General features: G+C 67.1%; 1 protein-coding gene across 1 annotated transcript; it reads right to left on the reverse strand.

The window, feature by feature from the left end:
• Positions 1–10: 10 nt before the first annotated feature.
• On the reverse strand, positions 11–23,332 carry ASPG (asparaginase). The gene is made up of 18 exons (XM_065870924.1): positions 23,220–23,332; positions 22,707–23,170; positions 22,493–22,600; positions 18,357–18,465; positions 17,618–17,738; positions 16,254–16,379; positions 14,691–14,774; positions 13,958–14,084; positions 10,499–10,611; positions 8,254–8,436; positions 8,044–8,157; positions 7,416–7,532; positions 5,978–6,073; positions 5,572–5,735; positions 3,083–3,169; positions 1,080–1,179; positions 654–734; positions 11–128 (listed from the first exon to the last, which is right to left on the reverse strand). Exons 1-18 carry the CDS (start codon positions 23,330–23,332, stop codon positions 18–20), a joined length of 2,418 nt encoding a protein of 805 aa, XP_065726996.1. The 3' UTR covers positions 11–17.
• Between the last annotated feature and the right edge of the window lie 500 nt (positions 23,333–23,832).

The following is a 23,832-nucleotide window of genomic DNA, read 5'->3' on the forward strand; positions in this document are numbered from 1 at the left end:
GGGGGCACACAGCACAGTCAGAGCCGGGGTGGGGGGGGGCTGCCGTCATCCTTCCGGCAGGTCTCAACAGGAAGGAATGGCTCACGCTGCAGCAAGACAGCTTCAGGGTAGACACCAGGCAGCACTTCCTGACAACGGGAGGTCTCTAGAGGAGGGGAGGCCCAGGTACTGTATGGGGGCAGAGCAGACAAACAAGCCCGGGCACCTGTCAGTGGGAAGCAGCCTTTCACAGGGGAGGGACCCAAGGACCTGAGCAAACCCAACCAGCCTGGAGTTTCCCGGAAGGCCAGCTGATGGGGTGGGGGTGAGGAGTCAGCTGGAACCTGGCCCACCCAGCCCAGTGGGTGCTGGTCCTGGTGGGGCGGGGCAGGGCGGGCAGGCCCCCTCCAGGCTCGGGGAGCTTCTTGACCATGGCTGGGGCCTCCAGTGCCGCGGCAGGGTGCGCCATGGGGCAGGGTGCGCTATGGGGCGGCCTGACAGGACGGAAGCAGGGGGTCTGGGGTTGGCCCTCCCTCCAGGCAGTTTGCAGCTTGCCACAGAGGGTGCACCCCACCCACAGGAGGGGCTCTGCAGGCCCCACTGACTTAGACCGGCTCTGTCCCCAGGACACAGTCCCCACCAGGTCCAACCCCACAGGGGGGTGGGGGACTTACTGGGCCCAGGGCCTGGTCACCAACCCCACCCTGAAGGCTCTGCAGAAGGGCCACCACTTCCAGCTTCCCAGCTGCCTCTGCCTGCAGGGTGGATGAAGGGGAACGCGGGAGGGGCTGCCTCAGGGATTCGGACCAGCAACCTGGCCCTGAACCCCGCCTCCCACCCCCAGTGGCCCACCAGGCTGCCCTCCCACCCGTGCACCAAGGACCCCATGACTCCTCCGTTGCCCTTGTCCCCACAGGTCTCGGCCCTGGGAGGGAACCTGGGACAGGAAAAGGGACAGCCCTCCCACCCCTGTGGTTCCCGCATATGAAGTGCATCCACCCGGAGAGCAGGAGTTGGGCATTTGGGAAGCGGGAGCCAATGAAGCTGTCAGGGGGGCCTTCCTGGATGAGGTGGCCTCAGAGGGCACTGGTGGCACTCACGACATGCAGGGCGCTGCGCCCATCATAGCCCGGCTGCCTCAGGTCGGCCCCTGCCTGCCACCATGCCCGCAGGCCTTCACAGTCTGCCCTGCATGCCAGCCTGGGAGGGGGAGTGGAGGACGGGGAGCGTCAGAGACCACCGGGCACACGTCCATCTGCCCACCGGCACTTTTGCAAAGCCAGCCCCAAACAGCTGACCCAGCAGTGCCCGAGCCCTGGGGCAGGAGCGCAGGAGTCGCTGCGGGCCAGCTGACGGCCTGGAGTCTGGTTTCACCCAGCAGGGGTGACTGGGACTCAGGTCAAGGGTGCACACACGAAGGCACACGCGTGAGGATGCACACCACACACACCCCACCGGCTGAGTGCCGCCCGCCAGTTTCATATTTCACGACACAGCTCTCCCTGGCGGGGCCCACAGAGGCAGGCCGCATGGGGGTTTCCTGGCTAGGAGGGGGCCTGGGCCTGCCTGCCCTAGGGAGGTGGCGGGGGACTCACAGCGCACCTCCCGGGCCCTCGTGGGGCCGTCTGCATCCTCCCTTTGCTCTCACCCTGGGACCAGGCAGGGAAGGGGTCCAAGCCAGGTGTGCTGGCCAGGACTGCCGGGCAGAAGGGCCATCCCCCAACGGGGCCCTAGGGACTCCCTCTGGGTCAGGAAATGGCAGCAGCAGCCCCCGAAGCGGCGCCGGGTCATCCCTGAGGTGAATCACGCTGACAGTGCCACCACCCGCCCCGCCCCCAGATTTGCCTGCAGGCCTCTCGCGCTGGTTCCCACACACACTCACCTCCTGGAAGAGCTGGCCAAGGGCCCCCCACAAATCCAGCCAAGCAGCTCAGGTCAGATGACCCACTCCCGTGGGAGCTGGCTGCCGCATCCCCCCTCTGCCTGTTTCCCCATCTGTCAACGGAGCCATCGAGGCCCACCTGGGGTGCAGCTCTGAACCAAGTCACCTCAGAAGTCCCTTCAGAGCCAAGACCCTCCCCGCCTGGGCCCCGCCACCATCCCGCACATCTGAGACCCCCCAGCCCCGCCCGCCTTAGCCCTGTCGGTGCCGAGAAGAGGCAGGTCAGCCAGCAGGATTCGGCCCCCCAGTGACGCTGCACTCCAGGGAGGGAGGGGCTGAGGCTGGGGCCAGTGGGCTCTCTGCACCCCACTGTGTCTAGGACGGGGGCCTCCAAGGCTCGGGGGTGGGGGGATGCTGGCCGGTGGGGACGAGGGGGCCAGAGATTCAGGTCCTCTTCCTGGAGAGCAGGCAGCCACCCCTCCTCACACCACAGCAGCCAAGGTCTAAGACACCGCCCTTGTCACCCAGCCCACGCCTGGGGGCTCTGACTTCCAAGGTGCTTCCGGCCCCCAGCCTGCCCCCCCTCGGCCCCTCCCCTCCTCGAGGCCTCAGACCTGCCCAGGGCAGCCCGGGCTGGACACAGGAGGGGCTGGTGGGCAGGGCTGGGTGGGGGGGAGCCAGCGACAGAACATCTGCAGCGCCACGGGGAGGGTCCCAGGGACGGAGGAAGGAGCGGAGGCTGGCAGCCCTGGGCCTGCCCCCAGCCCAGCCTACCACCACCCCTCCCGGGCCTCAGCCTCCCCAGGTCTGCCTGGTGGTCACTCAGAGTGGCTGAGGTCCGAGTCCTGCTGGCAGCTGGCAGCCGAACGCCGACCGGGGCAGGGCAGCTGCTGGGCCTTGGTGTCCTCCCCACGGGGGAGCACGGCCACGCGTGAGAGCTGCCGACTGCCCTGCCCCCACCCCGTGCCCCCAACCTCCCCAAACGCAGCCCAGGCTCCCCCGAGCCCACACCCAGGCACCCTCCCAGCCGACCCCTCCACGGCCCTCCTCTACCCACACACACGCACGCACACGCTCACACGCACCCCCTTGCTGGACTGCTCCCTCTTCTAGGAACAAACCCCACCCTCAAGTGCTCCAAGGGCCCAGCTGGTGCACGATGGGCTCTCCCCCCTCTGAAGCCCACGTCCCGGGAAGCGCAGGTACGCCTGCGACCCTCACCTGCAGAGCTCTGTCCCCGAGTCCTCCAGCTCCTGGGGGGACAGGCAGGCCCCAGCCGCCCGCAGCAGCCCAATGACCGCCTGATGCCTGCGTGAGAAACAGCGCGGTGACCGCCTGCCCGCCGCAGCCTCTGCGAGACGCCAGCAGGGCCTTGTCCTGTGCCCAAGACCAGGAACCCGCCCTCCCCAGACCAGGGCCACCGCACCTCGGTCCCCGGCACCCAGACCCACGCCGGGAGGGTGGTCAGTCAGCCCTGGCTATGCAGCACCTCCGTCCGCAGCACCCCCGCCAAAGGCCCCGAGGCCCCGCTCTGGGCACCTTCGGACGGCCCACACTGGAGGAGCCTCCCTGCCCAGCTCACACCCGCCAGGGCCGAGTCTGGGAAAACGGAATCCCTTGGGCCGGTAGTCTGCCCTTGGGGACGGGGTGGGCATGAGACATTGACGGAAGAACATGGGCGTCAGGCCGGCCCGGAGCAGGGCCCAGAGGCCTGTGGGTGTCGAGGCACCTGCTCCGAGCCCAGGAACAGAGAGCACAGAGCCCCGAGTTTGGGGGTGTACCATCAACTGCATGGTCACCCCACTTTTAGGGAGCTGGGGAGGAGAGTGGGGCCCCCCCACCCCCCCCGGAGCCCTCCAGGGTGAGGCCAGCCCCTCCAGGGCACAGCAGGGCCCGCCGGGGGGTGAGCCGGGAGACCGGTTCGGGAGGCAAGGGAGCTGCCGTGACAGCAGCTGGGGACGAGCGGGTGGGACCAGGACGGGGTGAGCTCACCGTGCTGCCACCCACACCCAAGTGTGAGCTGCAGTCTCCAGCCAGATCACCCGGCCTGGGCGCCATGGGCACGCCCCACGTGCAGCCCTCCCCCTCGGTCCCCTGCCTGTCCTGAGAACCCTTTGATGCTCCCAGGAGGCCGGGAGGGAGGGGCTCCCCACTGCCCACTGCCCCAAGGGTGAGGCGCCCTGGCCCAGGACTGAGCCGAGCGGTCTGGTGGCCCGGGCTCTCCATAAGACTCATGTGACCCCCAGAAATAACCCAGGGTCCTGCAGGCCGAGAGCCCCTGGGGAGGGACCGGGGCCTGTGGCAGACGCTAAACCGAGACCAGCTCTGCATTCGGAAACAGCAAGACTACAAGAGATGGAAAGCAAGGCCTGTGATCCCCGTGTCCCAGACACACCCTCACACCCGTGCTCACCAGTGCGCTCACACACACACTCTCACACACACACGTATGTGATGCCCCTCCCAGCTGCCGGGCAGGGGACGGGGAAACAGGTGGGAGAGAGGTCCCGCCCCTGCCCCTAGGTCTTCCCAGAAAGTTCCAGGCCTCGGAGCAACGTAAGCCCCTAGAATGCAGGGCCAAGTGGCTACCAGGCCCCACACGTGCCCATCCGCCATGAATTCCAACTGTCCGTCAGAGCAAGAGAGGCCTGCCCCTCGGAGAGATGCCAGGCGGGCCTGGGAGGGCAAGGAGACAGCCACCCCAGCAGAGGACACGGGTACAGGTGTTCACCAGCCCCGATGCCTGCTCCTCCGGCCTCGGCTGGCTGGCTGCCCGCCCGCCAGGCCCAACCCCAAGGGAAGGGGTCAGAGCCTGTGACCCCGGCTCCCGGGTGGTGACCACCAGCTCGTGTGTTTTCCTTCACGTCGATCCTCACACAACCTGCCCTGCAAGGTGCCGCCGCCCCAGCCTGCAGTGCACGTCACAGGTGAGCACACAGGGTGGCCCCTCCAGGGGGCCCCAGCCTCTGGCCTTGGCTGCAGGGCAGGGGGCCTCTGCTCCTCCTTAGAAGGAACCAGACGTCAGGTGCCCACAATGACTGCCCAGGGCCCTCGGGCCTCAGCAAGAGCTCTGCAACTCTCCACTTGGGCGGAGGCCCCAAAAAACCCAGGCTGGGGCCCTGCCCTAAAAAGCCAGGGTATGTTGGATGGGGCCAGCTTGGGGGACCCCCCCCACTAGCATGCATGCTGAGCCTGCCCCCTTGGGGACCTGTGCTCACCCAGCCCAACGTCTGGCTCTATGTCACCTGCTCTGTACCTGCTCCATCCCAGTGCTGGGTTGGGGGTTTCTCCCCTTGCCCCACCCCCAGCCCCTCAGGTGGAGGATGGAGGGAACACAAATGAGACCCCTTGTGCTCTGTAAGCGTTTTTCTTTTCTAGAAATTCCGTGCCAGGGTCTTGCCGGGCCTGCCTGGCTCAGCTTGGTGGTCACCTCCAGGAAGCCCTCCCTGACCACCCTGCCCAGAGTCAGTCCTCCCGGTCTGGGCCCTGTTCACACCTGGCAAGGTCACCGCTAGTGCCTAGGGCCCAGCTGGAGGTGGGCGAGGCTCCAGGAAGCAGGCGTCCTTGGTCCCACCTGGCTTTGCCTGGGGATGCTGTGTGACCACAGGCACACTGAAGGCCCCCTCTGAGGCATTCCTGTCCAGGCCCTGCCCCACACGGCACCCCTGCCCGCACATCTGCCACAGCGCCCGCCCCCCCCAGCCCAGTACCTGCCCCTCACGGCCAGCAGCAGCGGGCTGAGGCCATCCTTGTCCCGTGCGTTCACGTCCAGCCCTCTCTGCAGCAGCATGGTGACCACCCCAGCCTGGCCCCCTCGGGCAGCCGAGTGCAGAGGAGTTTGACCACCAAAGTCCTCCAGGCTCAGGTCACTGCCCTGGGGCGGTGCAAGGGATCACCACCCACTGAGGGGAGGCTGGACAGGGCCAGGTAGGCCACAGGGAAGGGACAGGGTCGGGGTGCACCCAAGGGGGGCCTGACACAGCCACGTGCCCCCCTCGGCTGCAGGGAGGCGAGCAAGCCCCGGGACAGGCAGTCCTGCCCACATCTGCGCAGCGCCCCACCCCCCGGGGCCTGGTGCAGCTGCAGCTGGTCCCCGAGGACGGGCAGGGGTCTCACCAGCTCTGCAAGCGCCTGCAGGGCCTCCAGGTCGCCGGCGTGGGCCGCGGCGCAGGCCAGGCTGGGTGCCAGGGCATCTCGCACGTCCTCAGCCTCCTGGGGTGAGGGGGCGCCACAGCACCTTGGGACCCCTGCCGCTTCCTGGGGTCCTCACCGCCCCCAGGAGTGGGCAGGGCCAGGAGCAGGGGGACAGGTGGGCAGAGGTGGGGCGCAGGGCCCGTGGGAACCCTGCTGGCCCACACACCGTGCCGGCAGTGAGTCCCAGGATGGGGTCCAGCGCCCCCTCAAGGCTCAACATGGTAAAAGGAAGGGGCTAGGCACCACATCCGAGGCCTACTCGGGACCCCCAGCCCTGGGAGCAAAGTCCAGGCAGGACACAGGCCACCACCTGGCTCTGTCCCATCAGCTGTGTGACCGGGGCCTGCCACCCGCCCGCTGAGACCCACGTCCTCGCCTGCCTCTCCTGCGGGCCAGGAGGCAGGGGTAACTCATAGGGCACCTGCCTGGGGGAGGGTGGGAAGGGGTGCCTGGCCCTCCCCAGCAGGAAGGGACGCCTGGACCCCGTGCTGGGAATTCCATGGGTCACCTAACAGCTCCCCAAGGTGCCAGACGGCTGGGGGTCCCATCAGAGGCCCCCGTAGGCATCCCCGCGCCAGGCACCATGGCAGGGCCTGAGACCTGGAGTCATTAAGGCCCGAGGCATCCACTGTGACGACAGGCCGCACACGTCTGGCTGCTGCCCATCCCTGGCAAGCAGGTTAAGTTCCCGCCACTCTCCACTCTCCCGCCCTCACTCTGCAGAGGGGAAACTGAGGCACGTGGTGTGACCCGGGTCAGCAACGGGACACAGTGCCCATCTCCTGCCAGGCGCACCAGGTCTGGACACTTCTCCCAGAGGCCAGTGCCGGGGGTAGTGGTAAGGTGGGGCACCAGGAGGCCCCAGTCACCCCCGTGAGCCTGGCCCAGCTTAAATCTCAGATCCCAGGCCCTAAAGCAAGTCCTCGGTCCCTTCCTGGGCCTGGGCACCCTGGCTGAGAAGGGGAAGGAGCTCCAAGCCTGGCCCCTCTTCCCGGGGAGACCCCAGAGCAGACACCTCTCTCCCGCCAGCAGCAGGACGGACGGAGCGCCCATGCTGCCTGAGAGCGCCCCCCTCGCGAGGCGGCCCTGCAGCAGGGCCAGCAGGCCCGGCCCGGCTGCCCACCGGGTGAGCGGCCACGTTCTGAGTACCGTGTGCACGCTGCAAGGGCCCCTCTCGACTGCCTGGCCCCTTCCCACACACTGGCCCACGAGTCCCTGCAAACCCTCCCCACTGTGGCCCCGAGCCCAGAACCAGTTCGTGCCTGGTGGTTTTCTGCTCCTGGCACCAAAATGCCAGCGGGCGGGAGCCCATCCCTCAGGGACCCACCGCCCAGACCCCCTCGCCCACGCTGGACAATACCTGGCTCAGACTAAGGAGCCGGGCAACCCCGCGGCCCGGCGTGCTGCCCCGCAGAGAGGGCCGGAGCTCGTCCACGGCAGGCAGCGTCATCTCCCCGCGCAGGTCCCTGGCCAGCAGCTGCCAGGGGGGGCACACGGAGAGCCGGGCCAGCTCCATCAGGGCCCGGGCCCAGCAGCCCAGACCAACCTCGCAGGCCAGGCACCCCAGGCCCCGGGAGAGGGCTGCCCAGGGCCTGCAACTCCTCCCTCGGGCTCCATGCCTGAGGCCAGAGCCTAACCCCAGGCAGATCCCCACACCAGGCCGGCCCCACCCGCCAGCCCTCCGGCCCAGGGTCTCCCCAGACCCCTGTGGCCTCTGCCCAGCCCCAGGGCCCGGGGACAGCCGTGTCTGAGGCCAGCCTGAAAAGCAAGAGGGAGGGGACACCCTGGGAGCAGTTTGGGGATCCTGAGCCCAAGCCAGACCTGGGGCTCCTCGAGGTGTGGACAGGCAGTGCCCGGGCTTGGGGGTGGCAACCGTTCGGGGGAGCCCCCCGTCCTCGCCCCCCTTCCAAACCCAGGCACACATCCCCCGGACTGGGCCCCACCGCCCGCCAGTGCGGGCCCGGGTCCCCAGCCGGAGGGGCACGCACCTCCTTCCTGCCATCCAGGCTCAGCCCCGGCAGGCCAAGCACATACGACAGCTTGGCCAGGGCCGCCTCCGATGTCATGTCGGAGCCTGAGATGGTGCCGGCTCCCGCCAGGGCCTGCAGGAACGGAGGCACCGGCGGACGATGGGGCACGGGGTCACAGCCGGACTTGCCCCTGCCCTCCCTCCCAAGGCCTCGGTGTCCCCGCCCCACCGTGCCAGCGCCATAGTCCGAGGTGACGGCGCCCTGAAGGCAGTGGGTGCAGTTGACGATGACTAGGCCTCGCTCAGCTGCCACCCGCAGCTCCTGAAGCAGGTCGGGCTTGGTGGGCCCGTTTCCCGATCCGAAGGTTTCCATGACCACGCCCTTTAGGGGGGGTTGCAGGAAGACCCGGACCTGCGGGGGCCAAGAGGCGAGGGTGAGGGGCCTGGCTTCCTGCTCCAGCAATGGGGACCAACAGGCTGGCCCTGCACCCTCGGTGCCCGCCACGCTCCCCAACACATCCCCCCAAAGGGAACCTTGTCCCCTTCTAAGTGTTAAGGCCACAAACACCGTGGAAATGGGTCAGAGGTCACAAGGAGCCAGCTGGAGATGAGAAAGGGCCATCAAAGGTCTCACGGAGTGAAGGGCCCCCCATCCCAGCTGGGCCACCACACCGCCCCTCCCAGCCCCTGGCCCCTCCATCCGGTCCAAAGCTCTGCCCCGTCTGACACACAACAGGTGATGCTCCCAGCAAGCCAGTGTGTGGGGAAAGGGCCCTGCAGCTAAACACACATGCAGGGTTCTGCTTAAGCCAGGGTGCTGTCCGCACATCCCACAAGGCTGCAAGGCTCCACTCGGAAGACAGAGGACGGGGGCTTCCCTGGTGGCGCAGTGGTTAAGAGTTCACCTGCCAGTGCAGGGAACACAGGTTCGAGCCCCGGTCCGGGAAGATCCAACATGCTGTGGAGCAACTAAGCCCGTGTGCCACAACTACTGAGCCCGCAGTGCCACAACTACTGAAGCCCGCGCTCCTAGAACCCATGCTCTGCAACAAGAGAAGCCACCGCAATGAGAAGCCCACACACCGCAACGAAGAGCCGCCCCCGCTCGCCACAACTAGAGAAAGCCCACGTGCAGCAACGAAGACCCGACACAGGCAAAGATTAATTAATTAATTTAAAAAAAAAAGAAGAAGAAGAGGACAGGGCCTGGGGTTTACCTCGAACAAGGATGGTCCCCTCAGAGTCCACCCTGCGGGGACACCTGTTGCCCAGCTCAGCCATGCCCCGTGTCAGCACAGAGGCCCCAGGGCTGAGCCCTGTCTGTCCCTGAACCTGCTACACGGGGGGAGCCCAGAGGCCAAGCTGCTGGCCTGTGCAGCAGGCGTCCAGCCCTCTGGCTGTGCCCCCATCAGAGCCTTTCAGAACGGCCATCGGCTCCCTCTGCTTCTCCAGGTAGAGGCCAAAGGTGAGCGCAGACCTGTTGCTGGCAGATACCCGGGAACGGGGAGACTGGAGACCAGGACCCGCTGCCGCTGGAGACTAGGTCACCAGCAGCAGGCCCTGCCCCGACAGCCCAGAAGTCCCCGTCGAGCGAAGCCCTGGGGGTCCCATCCCCCCGCCTGAGCTCGGCGCAGCTTATGGCTCTGCGCTCCCCCAGCTACGGCATGTTCTAGAAAGACTTCACAGGCCGGCATGCTTTCCCAGAAGGAGCCTGTGCAGCTAGGCCCCACTTAAGATGGCAGCCTCGTGCAGTGGCCTCTGGCTACTATACGACGTGAGACCCGTGCGTGGGATCCAGCCGCCAGCCCCTGGGACGACCCTCATCTTCGAGGGCAGCCCTCACTGGAGCGCGCCTCCAGCAAAACCCTTCTGGTCCCAACGCGGCTCTGCCCCGTCTGTCCCCAGCGCCCTGGGAGGGGAGCAGGCTCCAGTTCACAGACTGTGGCCCAGAGGTTAAAGGCAGCCCGATGCCAGGCCACCCCAGGTATAGCGACACACCTGGGAAGCCACGTGTGTAGGGTAGAAGAGGGGGCTGCAGTGCCCCGCCGGTCACAGCACTTAAGCAAGCGTGTTCTGAGCCCCTGCAGCCCCGCACTCAGTGCCAGAGATGCCCAGAGACGCTTTTACCCAAGACCCCTCCATCCAACTGGCAGCCCAGCATCTGGGCCTGACTCACTGGGCAGGACGGAGGCAGGCGCTGTGTCCGCCCCAGGAACAGCTGGTGGCCAAGGGGTGGACGGCAGGGACCACCAGAGCGGCCACAAGAAAGAGCAGAGTCCAGGGCCACACTCCCTCAGCCTCAGAGGAGCCCTCGGAACCCGGTGCTGTGACGTCCCCGGGGACAAGCCCAGGTCACAAATAAGGTGAACGGGCTGAGAAGGCAGCGGAGGGGGTGCAGGTCCCAGTGACACGAAGGTGGGGAGGGGAGGGGGTACAGGAGGCAGGCACCGTGGGGGCTGAGCCGGGGTCCCTACCAGGGTGGCGGGGATCCCGGGGTAGAGGCGCAGCAGGCCCACGTCGCGCTCCATGCTGCCGTGCACCACCAGCCGGCCCTGCCCACGGACCTTCCGCACCAGCTCCCGGTTGACTGTGAGGACAGAGGGGCCGAATGCACACCTTCCGGCCATCTGCAGGCCACGGTCCCGGCCCAGCCTCCCCGGACCCCCCGGCCTCTGTCTGGTGCCTCCGGAGTCCCGTCCCCTGCCCCCTCTCCCAGCTCGCTCAGGCGAGGGGCGCAGCTCCAGCCTGAGCCAGCCCCCGTGGCAGGCGTGGGCTTCAGGGGGCGAAGAGGACCCTGCAGGGACAGAGGCCTCCAGAGCCCAGCAGGCCACGCCAGTGCAGGAGAGGGGAAGGGCAGGTGGAGGAAGGGCCTTCCAGGCAGAGGGCACGCCACGGGCAACAGCAAGAAGCACAGCACACGGGGCAGAGCTGGGGGATCACCAGGAACCTGCAATCCTGGGTCCCAGGAGCAGTCAGGGCGGCATCCTCTGACCAGCAAGCCTCACGAGCCCCTTACTGGGCACCGACCTGACCCACGGCCCAGCAAGTCAGTGAATGAATGAATGAACGAGTCTTCTGGACCCCTAACCTTTGGGGAAAGAAAGCCTCCATCTCATTCACGCTGAAGTCTCAGAGGCCTAACGTGAGCCCAGCCCGCTCTCCACGCCCAGGGCGGCTCCTAAGCCCCGTGGAGCGTGAAGGGGGCAGTTCCGTGGGGTCAGTGCCTGCCATGCCGAGAACTCCCCAGGGGATCAGCCTCTCCGTGGGTCTAAAGGCTGCTGCTCTGCGGGGACCAAAGGCCTCCCAGGCCTTCTGCTCCAGCCATGGGCAGGGGGCAGGCATCTGGGCGGCAGGCCTGGCCTTCGACCCTCAGGAGCCCGGCGCTGAGCCCAGGGTCCCATTCTCTCAGCCCCTCGCACATGGCAGCCTCGAGCAGGCAGAGGCCGGGCTGAGGGAGCAGGTACCAAGGAGGCCCCATTGTCCAGCCCAGGGAAACTGAGGCCCAGGGAGGGAAAGGGCCTTGCCCAAGGCTGCCCAGAGTCAGGTGCAGAGCCCGGAGGGGAATGCGGGCTCCAGGGCCCCCGCCCAGGGCTCCTCCACCAACCCGGTCCCGTGGAGGGGGGTGCAAGCCTGCGGGCCTCCTGCTGTTTCCACCAGAGCGATTCTCATATGATAGTAAACTGAGGAATGTTCCAGACACGTGCTGCCCTTTCACAGGGAGCTGGGAGTGTGGGAGACGCGGGGGCTCTGGGGGATGGGCTTGGGAGGAGGGCGGCCGCAGCATCCGTCAGCAGCGAGAGGCGTCCTTCAATTTCGGGCCCCGGCCCCAGCTGGGCGAGCAGATAAGACGGCGGCGGGTGGGAGCGAGGCCACCAGCCAGGAGTTACGGCTGCAGAGGGGGGTTTACGGAGACAGAGCAGGCCCACGCCGCCCTGCCCGGCCAGCCCATCCCCCTCAGAGTCCATGGGACCCCAAGTCCTTCCACCTGGGCCTACTGGACACCAGGGGACCGCTGTCCCCATGCGCAGAGGGGCCGAGAGGAGGGAAGGTGGTGTGAGGACCACCGTCCCTGCTCGGTCCTAACACTGCCACTGCAGGGCCACGCAGCGGAGCGCACGTGCACAGGGGACACTGGGTCCCGCGTCCCCTTCAGCTGCTGGGACCCCGCTGGCCCGAGCCTGTCGGCCCGACTCCCCCTCCCTGGGGCCAGGGCTTCTGCACAGCGAGAACCTGGGGCTCCGGTGTGACCGCACGTGCCTCACCCACTCGGGGAAGGGCGGTGCCAGCACCCACCCCCCGCTGTGTACCCCTCCTTGCCCGGCACAGCTCCCCCCCCGAGCCCCGAGCCCCTCGTCTGTGACAGCCTCACAGAGGGGAGGGAAGACGCAACAAAAAGCAGTGAGAGGGCGCCGGCCGCCCCAGTGCTGGTGGCAGCCCCCAGCTCCCCGCCTCCCCAGGGGCCCCGCCGGGCACACCCCGGGCAGAGGCTGGTGTTTCTCAGCACCAGGTGCCGGGACCAGCCCGGGACCCTCACACACCACACGGGCACCCTGGCTGGGGGGACACAATCCTCCTGGGATCACGGGCTTGGGGGTCCAAGGGCGGCCTCTCCTCTCGGGGCCAGCCTTAGCCCCGCACCCGGCCAGCCGGCCAGCCCAGCCCACACCAGTGTGCCCTGCACCTCAAGACCGGCGCGGGCTTGGCGTGGCACAGGTAGGGGCCTGGGGATCCAGGGTGAACTCCGCACCTGCCAGTGGGCTGCGTCCTGGGAGCTCCCCTCTGAGCCCCAGAGAAGGTGTGACTCAGCCCCCACGGGGGAGGGAGGCCTGCACAGCGGCCGCCCCCTCCTTCCCGCCCACTCCTCCTTCCTCGGCTGGCTGGCACCGGGGCAGGAGGGGCTGAGCGCCACTGCCCACCACAGCAAGGAAGCGATCCATCTGCCAGTACCAGCACATGGGCCACCTCCTCCAGGAAGCCTTCCTGACTCCGGCCCCGAGAACCCGGGCGTGCTATACACACCTTAGATGCACTGACCGTTCTGGGCCTTACCAACCCCCAGGCCGCTCCGGCAAGCAGGGTGGGTGGGCAGGGGGAGGGAAATGCAGGGTAAGGCCCCCAGAATGAAGTCAGGGCTCGAGGCCACAATGCCTCCTTGCATGGTCCTTCCCTCCTCCTGCTGTAGCCCCACAACCGCCTGGCAGAGGTCCTGCCCGCCACCACGCTTGGATGCCCACGTCTCAAAGGCACAGGAGGAGACACGGTGCAGGGGGCGAGGGGGCAACATGTAGACGGCAGGGACCAGGCGGACAGCAAGGCCACCGGAGCGAAGCCGTCACGCCGCCTCGCGGAGGGGCTGGCCATGCCCACGGCGGACCCAGAGCGGGGGCGGGGGTCCCCGGAGACACACAGGAGAGCGGACATCCTGGGTGGACAGAGTCTCCACGGCCATGAGGGTGGCTGAGTCGGGTGAGGCCTGAGCACCAACCCCACAGCGCTCGCCGAGGACTGGGCTGGAGACGGCTCCTCACCAGGGCCGGCGTCGGGGTCCCCGGGGGGGAGGGCTCAGGGTCCACCACCCACGGGAAGCGTCGGGCAACCCCACGATGGGGGCTGGGCAGCCTGAAACATCCCTGAAAGTCCCCAGGACGAGGTCGCGCTACCAGAACCACGTCCCCGGGAGGCCGAGGCGAGTGGCAGAGCCACTGACCGTCACTGAGGGACTCCTGGGCCTGGGGCCACGTGGCCCCTCCCGGGATGGCCCCCCGGCTCCGAGCCGGGGTTACCTGCTGGGGCCTCCCCACTCTGAGCAGCGCCCCCCGGCCCCCGGCTTCTCCGCAGCCCAGGGCAGAACCCCGAGCCGTGCGCTCCCACCCAGGAGGCCCCGCACAGTCCCCACAGCAGCTCCCTGCACGACGTGACCCCTGCTCACTTACTTGTGACATCAGCGCCCACGGTGGCCAGAGGGGGCAGGTTGGGGGAGCAGAAGGCCGCAAACCTGCGTGTGTCCACCTTGGTCACTCGGTTGCCCCGAAACAGCTGGTTCTGGAAGAACAGGCAGACCTGCGGGGGGCGGGGAGCAGCTCAGCGCCGGGGAGCCCCCACCCCGCTCAGGAGCTGTTCCCGTGGGGCGGGCTGGGCACCTCGGCAGTGAGACAGGCCCTGACGGCGTTCCATGAAGCCCCTCCCCAGGGCGGGCGACCCCTCCCAGGGCTCCTCTCCCCGTCCCCTGAGATGTGAGGGGGGATCTTGTAAATGCCTCCCTGTGTCACCACGTGACCAGGAGAGATGAAGAGGAAAAAGAGCCCGCTCCAAAACCAGTACAACCTACAGATGGGAACGTGCACACGTACATATGCACGTGGTGTAAACAAACATACACCATATCATAGGCATGAGACAAATATACGTAAACCACATATATATGCACGTGACCCGGAGAGATCCACCACACTGCCAGCAGCAGACGTCTCGGGGGGTGAGAGGCAGTGACCGTCTCCTGCCGCCTTCTCTATTTTCCCATTTTCTCTACGGTGTACTTCACGTTCAAGGGGAAAGACAGATCTTTAAACCCTTCCAGACGCGCCCCCGTGTGTCCCCCTGAGCACCACACCCCGAGCCACGGGCCTGGGTTCCCAGGAGCCGCAGGAAGGAGGCAGGAGGAGGTACCTCGGGGATCACATACTGGCCAGCCAGCAGCAGGGCACCCAGCAGGTTCTCACGGCCGTCGTTCCACAGGGCGTGGATGGGCACCTGGAGGAGAGGCCACGGAGAGGAGAGGGGCTGAGGCTCGGGCAGTGTAGGAGGGAGCCAGTGCGGAGCCCGGGCAGGGGTCCAGGAGAGGGGGCAGGCAGGCTCGGGTCGGTGGGGACCGCTGCTCGGGGAGCTGCACCTGCTGGCCATGCCAGCCTGGCCTGCACCCCAGCGCCCTCTGCTCCCCGCAGGCCCCAGTGCCCGCTGCCGGAGGCCGGCCGGATGGGCTCCTGCCCAGGGACCCGCCACTGCCCAGCCCAGCTCCCTGGCCCCGGGGCACAGAGGCCCTGCTCCCTCACTGCCCCGGCCAGTTCTGGACCGGGTGGCCAAGGGCTGACCGTGGGTGGACGCGACAGCCAGAAGCCTCACGCGGGACCTCCGAGCACCAGGTCCCAGTCCTGCTCCCGTGTCTACGTGAGGGCCGGTGCCCCCGGGGCTGACGCTGACCCGTACCCAGATCCCCACCCCTCCTGCCCAGGAAGGCAACAAAGGGGTGTGCAGACGGGCCGGCTGGGCAGGGGTGGGCGCAGGGCCTCCAGAGGATGAGCCCTGGCCTGGGGCCACAGTCCTGGGTCCTCAGAAGGGGTGTGGCAGTGGGCCAGCAGCCCCGCGCCTTGAGCCTCAGTCTCCCCTGCGTTATAACAGGGACGCTTCGTCAGGGCCGGCGCGGGGGTGCGTGATCCTTCCCCGGGGCCGGCAGTGCTCAAAACCCTCCCCTTCGTCCCTTGGCAGAGGCCTGATGGCGACCTACACCCAGGGGCTCAGGAGGGTCTGGGAAGGGCCAGGGTCAGCCTGCACCCCATCCCTCCACTCAAGCTCCGAGTGGGACGTGCTCGGCAGCAATGGGGTGTGTGCGGTGCGGCCCTGGGCCTCCCCTGAGTGGGGCCGCCCCACTGTGACACCCGCGGGGACCATGGACAGAGCAGGGCAGGCAGCCGGGTCAGCACCTGGCAACGGGATTTCCCGACCTCTGACCCCAGGGAAGGCTCTCCAGGGCCTTGGGGAGGGCTGGCCCCGTGACGCCACCGCAGGCAGCCTCTGACGCAGGCCCTGACAGGGGTCCAGGCTTCCCCCACCACCCCCCTTCAAATCCAGCAGTCTTCTAGAATATTCCACCTGTTGGCTTTGGGGGTTGTGCTGGGTCAGGGTGAGAGAGGAGGGGGTAGCATGCGCCCAGGTGCCCAGGGATGGCAGCGGTGGGAACCACAGTGGGAAGAGGATGACAGCGACAAAAGGAGGGCAGCTGGACAAGGCCGGCAGCAGGCTGTGGACCCACCCCCAGGGTGGCAGGGCTGGCACCAGGCAGGACCAGGGCACTGACCAGCGCTGGCCGGCTCAGGCAGAGCAGGAACCAGCTCGGGGAGCTGCCGGACCGAGCAAGGAGCCCGGGGACCCACCTGGGCCCCCAGCAGCGCTGAACTGCCCTGTGGCCTCAGGAAGGCCCGGACCTTGTGCCCACTGGGCAGCCCGGGTTGTTACCTGGGCACCAGTGAGGATGACGGTTTTCTGCAGGTTTTCCAGCATGAAGGAGAGCACGGAGGCGGCGAAGGCCATGGTGTCGGTGCCATGGATGACCACAAAGCCATGGTACTGCCCGTAGTGTCTCTGCAGGAGGGGCGGCAAGCTCAGGCAGGCCTGGCCTTCGGGGCCACCAGGAAAAGGAAGGTAAGGGCCCCACATACAGCTGGAAGGACCCGGAGAGGTGCCAGTGGGACCCGGGTCACCGCTGGCCGGGGAAGCGCACTGGAAATGGAGCTTCTGCCTGGAGTCCCGGCGCCCGTGCTCTCCTCGCGCCCAGGACAGCCTCCTCCCGTCCCCTCGGGCCTCCCCGTGACACCCCTAACCCATGGGAGAACTCAGGTCGGGGTCTCTGAACACTCTTATCTGGGGGTGGGAAGGTCTGCCCCGTGCAATGCCCGGCCTGGGCTTCCGAGCACACTGGTCAGCTCGGTGCTCCTGGAGGGCCCCTTGCTCAGTGACCACTGCCCCTGGGGCAGCAGGGGCTGAGGGGTGAGCAAATCCGCCAGCCTCTCGGTCCAGCGGGAGGGCCAGGTGCGGACACGAGGCACAGCCAGTGCTGGGAGCCGGCTGCGATGTGGGAGGTGGAAAGGATGCCCACAGGCGGACATGGGGAAGGTGCCTCCAGGCACACAGGCCACCTCTGCAGGGATGCAGCCCCGGCCACCACCTCCTAGCGGGCAGCCAAGTCTGGGCCTCAGTGGGCAGCTGGCCTGGGTTGTGGTTGCGAGGGGCACGGTCCCGGGAGGCAAGGGGACCTCAGGGGACCATCTCTCGCGGCCCACTGAAAGACCAAGCCAGGCTGGGCCCGTAGCTGCAGGGTAGCCGAGCCACGTGGCGGGCTGGGGCGCCCTCTGCTGGCCACACAGTGAATCTGCGCATGGCTGGCCTCTGCGGCCAGGACAGCGGCCCTAGGCGTTCAGAGAAGCGGTCGGGCCCCAACTGTAGAATGCTGCTGGCCACAGAGCAGGGAGACTGCCCCAGAGCACGGCTGCGGGCATTCAGAGACACAAGGGCCGGGCCCAGGGCCGCACGCGGTCCCGGGCGCTCACCGTGAGAGGCGTGAGGCCCCGGAAGCCGTCCTGCCCCAGCAGAACGGGACAAGTGTGGAACTGGGGCCAGCGCCCTGCAGCCAGGAAGGGGCAGGCTGTGCGACAAGCCTCTCTGTGGGGAGCGGGCTTTCTTAAGGGAGGAAGGTGAGAAATGGGGCCCCTCGATGCCCACCCTCACGGGTGCAGGTAAAAGGGCCTTGGGAGCCTTGCAGCTGAGGTGCGGCCCACTTGGCTCCTGGCCCCAGCCCCGCCCACACTCCCCCGTCACCTCACCTCAATGGTCTGGGCGATCTGAACCCACTCAGTGATGGTCATGTCACTGGAGTCGAAGAGAGGCTGGCACTCCAGCACCGTGTACATGACCCTCTGGTCGGGGCAGGTGGGGCTGGCAGGCCTGCAGGAGGTGGACAGCAGGCTCGCACTCTGCGCCCGCCTGCCTGCTCGCTCGGCGGCCCCGTTCCCTTCTGCCCAGCCAGGCCCCCGCACCCAGGGCCGTGGCCGTGGGCTCTGCATCCCCACCGGCTCCCTTCCACTCGAGGCCCCAGGAGCAAGGACCGTGGTCCCGGGAGGGGCCAAGGACAGGCCAGGCCAGGTTGCTCCAGAGCAGTGTCCCCTCCCCTCGGTGAGCCAGGACGACCCTGGGAGGAGGGCTGCTGGCAGGAGGGAGGTCAGTGACCGGGAGGGCAACTCCCCGCTCAGCCGGCCAGCAGCGAAGAGCAGCGGACAGCCTGGGCCACGAGCTGGGAAACAGAGGGACCTTCACAAGGCGGGGCACCTGGGGCCAGCCCTTGCCTCTCCTATGGGCTTCAGTCCCCACAGGGCTCACTTGAAAGGGGGCTGTAGTCAGTTCTAGAGCCATGGAAGTGGCTCCCGTGGGGACAGCATCCTCTAGCAGCTCGCCATGGACACACTGAGAAGCCACAGCCTGGCAGGCGCCAGTCTCAGGATACCCCCCAGCCCATGACAGCTGGCCATCGTCCCTGCCCGGGACCCCCGAGGAGCCGACACTCACGGCAGCACTAAGGTGTCCTCGGGGAGGCCACAGGCCTGGGCATGCCCCTCATCGTGGAACATGGGCAGTGTCCTCAGAACGGCGGCCAGGCCCTTGCCAGGGACGAGCACTGCAGGCGGGGTGGGGCAGGGAGGCGGGGTCAGAGGCCGGTAGCCACCACCAGTACCGCCCCCTCCACACACACCCTCCACCACCGGCCCCTCCCTCCTCACTGGGGGCCGGGCAGCAGGGGTGGGGGGCTGGGAGCTGGCCCTCAGGGAAGTCAGAGGCTGGGCAGACGGGCCTGCAGCTGCCCCGGGCCCTGGCGAGGATGGGCAGCTGCCCAGTGTCGGGACTGCTACTCTCACCCAGACAGCCCCAGGGCTCCGCCACCGAGGCTCAGGGGGCCCTGGCCCTCTCACAACTCGGACACATGTGCCCACTCTTCTTCCCCCACTTCCCAGAACGTCCACACCGCTCTGCCCGTGGACACGCCGTTGGCTCTGCCTGGAAGTCCTCTACTCCTTTCCGCTTCTCACCCAGCAGGTGCTTCATCCCAGCTCAGGATACCACTTCCAGGAAGCCCTCCTTGATGTCCAGATGCCGGTGCCATTCCCACACGCTCCCTGTTACCGTTTCTCCCTACCTGGACTGTGTGTGACACCTTCAGGGTCCAGCCCAGGCCCTCTGCCTGCAGCCTCCATGTCCAGAAACATGCATCTAAGGAGGCACTGGGCAGAAATGGTGTGTGTTCTAAGAAAACCCTGAGAAGTCACAAGTGTTTCCTGGAAACAAACAACTCCGCAGCAAAGGCTCCCAGAAGAATCTTTGCACTGGGGCCCTGGCTTTTTGCCCCACCCTGCTCCCTGCAAGCTCCGTGACCTTGGTCAAGTCGGCTAAACTTCTCTGGGCATATGCACCCCTCACTGAGGTTCTGTTGGGCGTCTCCCACACGCCTGGCTATGTCGAACACCTGGACACAGAGGCGAGAACAGCAGGGTTCCCCCTCGGGAAGCACCCTAGGCTGAAACATGTAAGACCTTCAGGACCAGGGTCAGTGGTCACCCTGGGCGACAACACTGCTCCCAGCCTTCACCCTTTGCCCGTTGTATCAGTCTCCTGCTGCCGCGTAATAAACTGTCCCAAGTAAATCCCAGGCCCAGCTCTTGCCAACCCCCAGTAAACACAGTTGCCTTGGCCCAAGGATGTTCGTGGTGCCGTCTCCCCAGCCAGAGAAGGAGACCCAAGGGGGAGCACCTTGAACAGCCCCCCAACCCAGGAAGCGCCCTTTAGGGGCTCCATATGCTTTGCTGCAGGAGTGACGGCGCTCAGTAGACAGAGGGGACATCCGTGCGTGACTGCCAGCCCGGCCACCCTCCCGAGATGCCTGAAGTGTGACCAGGACACACACCTGCCTCCACAAAGGTCTGGACTCGCCAGCCCTGACAGCAAGGAGGCCTGAACTCCAAACCCTGGGCATTGAGGGAGTCTCAGAGCCACCCACCCTTCCGCGTCAGGCCCCAAAAGGTGTCCCCTCCTGACCCCCAGGACCTGAAATGCAAAGTTTTTGAGGCCGTGATTGAGTTAGGGTCCTGAGATGATGAGATGATGCTGGCTTATGCGGGTGGGTGCCGAGTGCCACCACTCACATCCTTGTAAGACAGAGACAGAAGAGAGTTGACACCCAGAGAAGGCTGTGTAGGGACAGAGCAGAGACACGAACACACCGGCCTGCAGTGATGGAGCATCTCCCGAGAGATGCGTCTGCTGCTCTAGGCCCCCGTTTGTGGCCACGGGTCAGGGCAGCCGCAGGAAGCCCGCACGCCCCTCTTCACGCTAGCTGCCCTCCCAGTGGGTGGCACTGGGGTGTCCATGTAAACCTGGGATCCACTGACGGGGCAGGTGATGTGCACGGTCACCTCCACCCAGAGCGAGGCTATTGCTAGTGGACGGTGGGACACTGGCTTCCGGGGACACCCCACGCCTCGGGGCGGCAGGAAGGTGCAGGGCCAGCGAGCCAGCCCCACGCGGCCCAGACCCTGGTATCCCCGCCTGGGGAGCGTGTGGGTGGACAGGCAAAACCAGCCGAAGAGAAGGCTAAACTCTCCTTCTGTGCTATTCGCTCTGTGCAAAATTCTGCCGACACGTCATTACACCGATCAGCCAAAGGTGTGGGGAAAACAGCCCTGAGGAGACTCAGAAGTCAGCGGACAGAACATATTTTTCTGGGATTTGTAATGTTCTTGGCTTTTCAGAACTAGCAGTTTGTTGTGATTTCCTGCGTCGTTCTAAATAAACACCTGTCCCCCCCCAAAAAAACAAACACAAGGGGACTTCCCTGGCAATCCAGTGGTTAAGACGTCCACCGCAGCGGGCACGGGTTCGAGCCCGGGTCGGGGAACTGAGATCCCACGTGCTGCGTGGTGCGGCCGAAAAAACTAACAACAACGAAACCAACAAACAACAAACACCTGCTTTCTCATCTAATTCCGATTTTGTAAATGGTAGTCTCTTTCTTAGCACGGGCCCCCAAGCTTCAGGCCCTACAGAAGCAGAAGCCGCCCTGCCCGGGCCTTGTCCCCAGGCCGTGCAGGCCGGGAGCTGTCACTGGCAGCGGCTCCACGAGACCCACTCATCTGTAAGGGCCGTCCCAGCACAGCTCAGGCTATAAAACAGTGAGCTCGTGAACGTGTGGCAACTCGCTCAGGAAGGGGGTCTAGGCCAAGGGCGCAAGAAGCCATGGACATCACCCCTCCGGATGCGGCTTGGCTGCCAGGCCCTCCGGTGGCCTCCTGGGATGTCCTGGCGCCTTCAGCTGCCAGGCTCCGAGGCTCTACTCACCCTGCTACGCCCGCCAGGAGCCAGGCCCACGAGGGACGCTCAGGGCGTCAGGGCTCCTCAGCCGTGACGCAGCTCGGCCTTGGGCTTGGGGTGATTGGCTGATTTGGGATTCACGATGTCCCTTGACCAGTGACATCTTCCCCAAACTCAGAGAGGGGATGGGTGACGGGCGTCCCTAGCTGCCACGGCCTCTGCCCTCCCGTCACCATCCTGACCTTTGGCAGAGCTCACGTGTGGGGCGCCGAGTGCCCTGCAGGCCACTGTTTACCAGCAGGTGCAGAAGGGCTCCCAACAGCGACAATCCAAACAGCTTTGCTGTGGCCGCCCCTCACCACCCCCTCGTGGGCCGGAGCCCATATCAGCAGTGCCAGGCGAGTTAATCATTGATGCCCTCCGCCCTCCGGATCAGAATTCCCCGGGCAGGAAGGGCCTGGAGTGTCTGCGTCCCCCCAGCCCCCAGCTGGGCTCAGAGAGGGCAGAGGCCGGCAGAGCACGGCGGCCCACCGGGCCCAGGCCTGGCTCCTCCATCCATCTGGCTCCGTCCCCAGCCTGGGGTGCTGTCCTGAGGTCTCGTGGATGACTCCTGCCTGTCTGAAAGGCGCTCCCACCACACCCCGTCTTTCTAGAGTCAGTCTCCAGGTCACCTTCCAGACGTGGGAGTTTACATCCTCTCTGGAAAATGCAGTGCCTGGGAGAGTGAGCCTAAGGGGCCCCGGGGAGGTGGGGGGCTGTGAGGGGACACGACGCAGTGCAGGTGGGATCCAGGTCAGAGTCCACCTTGTGCCTGCAGCCTGGACCCTGGAGAACAATGAGGAGAGCTCAATGGAATCTCAGCGATCACAGTTGGCCAGGTGCCAAGCCTGGAGGGGCAGCGACAGGGGTGGGCCAGGGCCCCAGACAGTCCAGGGATGCAGACAGGGCCAGCCACTCCCCGCCCTCTGCCCCAGCCCTGGGGCAGCACAGGGCAGACTCCCCAGCAGCCCGGGGGGAGTAACTTGGGGGGGGAGGGTGTGAGGGGGTGTGGAAACCATGCTCTCCATCCCTGAGCGCCTCCAGGACAGGGCTCTTTGGGGGTCTGAGTCCTGGGGCCCAGCACGGAGTGGGCCTCAAGAGACGTCTGCGAATTGGCAGCCAGTGTCGGTGGGTGGCACGAACAGGCCCAGAGGACCCAGAAGCAGTTGCTGGAGCAAGAAAGTGCTAGTGGCATCTGCATAGCTGCTTCAGTGGAAACGGTGGCCAGGAGGGGGCGCTGGGGAAGTGGCCCCAGGACCAAGGGCAAAGGCGACCGTCCTGTTAGCACGGGGCAGCTCTGGCACGTCCCCCGCCATGGAGCTGGCAGACGATCCGAGTAGGGGGACACTCCAGGGCCAGGTGTGAGGACAGCCCGGACAGGCACCTGGGGCCAGGGAGGGAGCCCGGGGGGCCTGTGTGGAGGGCACAGACAGTGTCCGCTCTCCCGGGAGCGCTGGAACATTCTGGAGGTGTGTACAGTCCTCTTCCCACTCCTGCGGGGCCCCAGGCTCCCCAAACCCGGTCCCTGCCCGAAGGTGCTCTGCCCGGCCTGGGGGCACCCCTGCCCCAGTGGCCCGCAGAGCTCAGCGCCCGGCCCAGCAGTCACTGCCTCGAGGACCCACTCAGGCCAACGTCCCAGGGGCAGAGAAACGAAACGCCCAACCTGCCCGGACTGCTCGTGCACGTGAACACTTCCCAAAGGTGTCTGGTGCCCGCTGCCCGGCCGAGCCCGGGCCGGGAACAGCGGGGAACGGCTGGGGTCGCCTTGCAGCCGCTCGGTGGTCCCCAGTGAGGGGCCTCGGCAGACTCTGAACACCTGCCCACCGGCTTGTCTGTGCGGGGTAGGGCGCTCAGACAGACGCCACGGTGGTCGAGGCTCGGCCCCGGGAGGAGCCGACGACAGCGCGGGGGAGAGGCTGTGCCCCCGGGCGGGCTGACCGCCCACCGGGAGCGGCGGGGTCAGGTGCGCGGCCCCGCGGGGCCTGGCGACCCCCGACAGGCCAAAGGGCGAGCGGACGACCCCCACCCCACCCGCGGTGCCCGGGCGCCGGCACCCACTCACCGCCGCGCTCGCTCCGCATGCCGATGGTGCCTCCGGTGTAGATGGCCAGGAGCCGCCGCTCGCGCCCCGCCGCGCGCGCCATGCCCGTGAGCCAGGGGACCGGGGACCGGGGGGACTGACGGCAGGCGGGGCGCGCAGAGGGCTGCCGGGGGGGAGGGGCGGAGCCTGCCGGGGGCGGGGCGGGGGAGGGAGGGACCTGCGGGGGGGCGGATACTCGCCGGAGGGTCGGGGCCTGTCCCGGGATGGGGGGAGGGGGAGGGGGAGGGGAGGGGGAGGGGAGGGGGAGGGGAGGGGCGGGTCCGGTCCCGGGTGGGCGGATAGGGGACAGGTCCGGAGCGATCCCAGGCGATCCGACTTCAGTGCAGCGGGCCGGGGCGTTTTGAGTAGCTGTGACTTGTGGCTCAAAGGCCAGGTGCCTCACGGACAGTGGTGCCCGAGGACCCCCAATGCGGAGCGGGGTCGCCCTCCCCTCCCAGGCAGTCCCCCCAGGCCCTGGCGCTCCAGTAGATCCAGCACTGTTGACCATGCCCTCGGTGTCCAGTGCCTGGGATGGCGGGGGCAGGCAGAGACCCCAGCCAGCCC

This window comes from Phocoena phocoena, chromosome 2 (genome assembly GCF_963924675.1).
Source record: "Phocoena phocoena chromosome 2, mPhoPho1.1, whole genome shotgun sequence".
Classification (NCBI taxonomy): Eukaryota; Metazoa; Chordata; class Mammalia; order Artiodactyla; family Phocoenidae; genus Phocoena; species Phocoena phocoena.

Bases quoted from the DNA above. Each gene is read 5' to 3' on its own strand.
- ASPG (XM_065870924.1), bottom strand. From the start codon at position 23,332: ATGGCGCGCGCGGCGGGGCGCGAGCGGCGGCTCCTGGCCATCTACACC. The intron at 10,612-13,957 runs GTAAGTGAGCAG...CTGTCCTCACAG, and splicing joins CGTGGGCGCTGATGTCACAA to TCAACCGGGAGCTGGTGCGG. The intron at 3,170-5,571 runs GTACTGGGCTGG...TTTCTCACGCAG, and splicing joins CTGCTGGCCGTGAGGGGCAG to GCATCAGGCGGTCATTGGGC.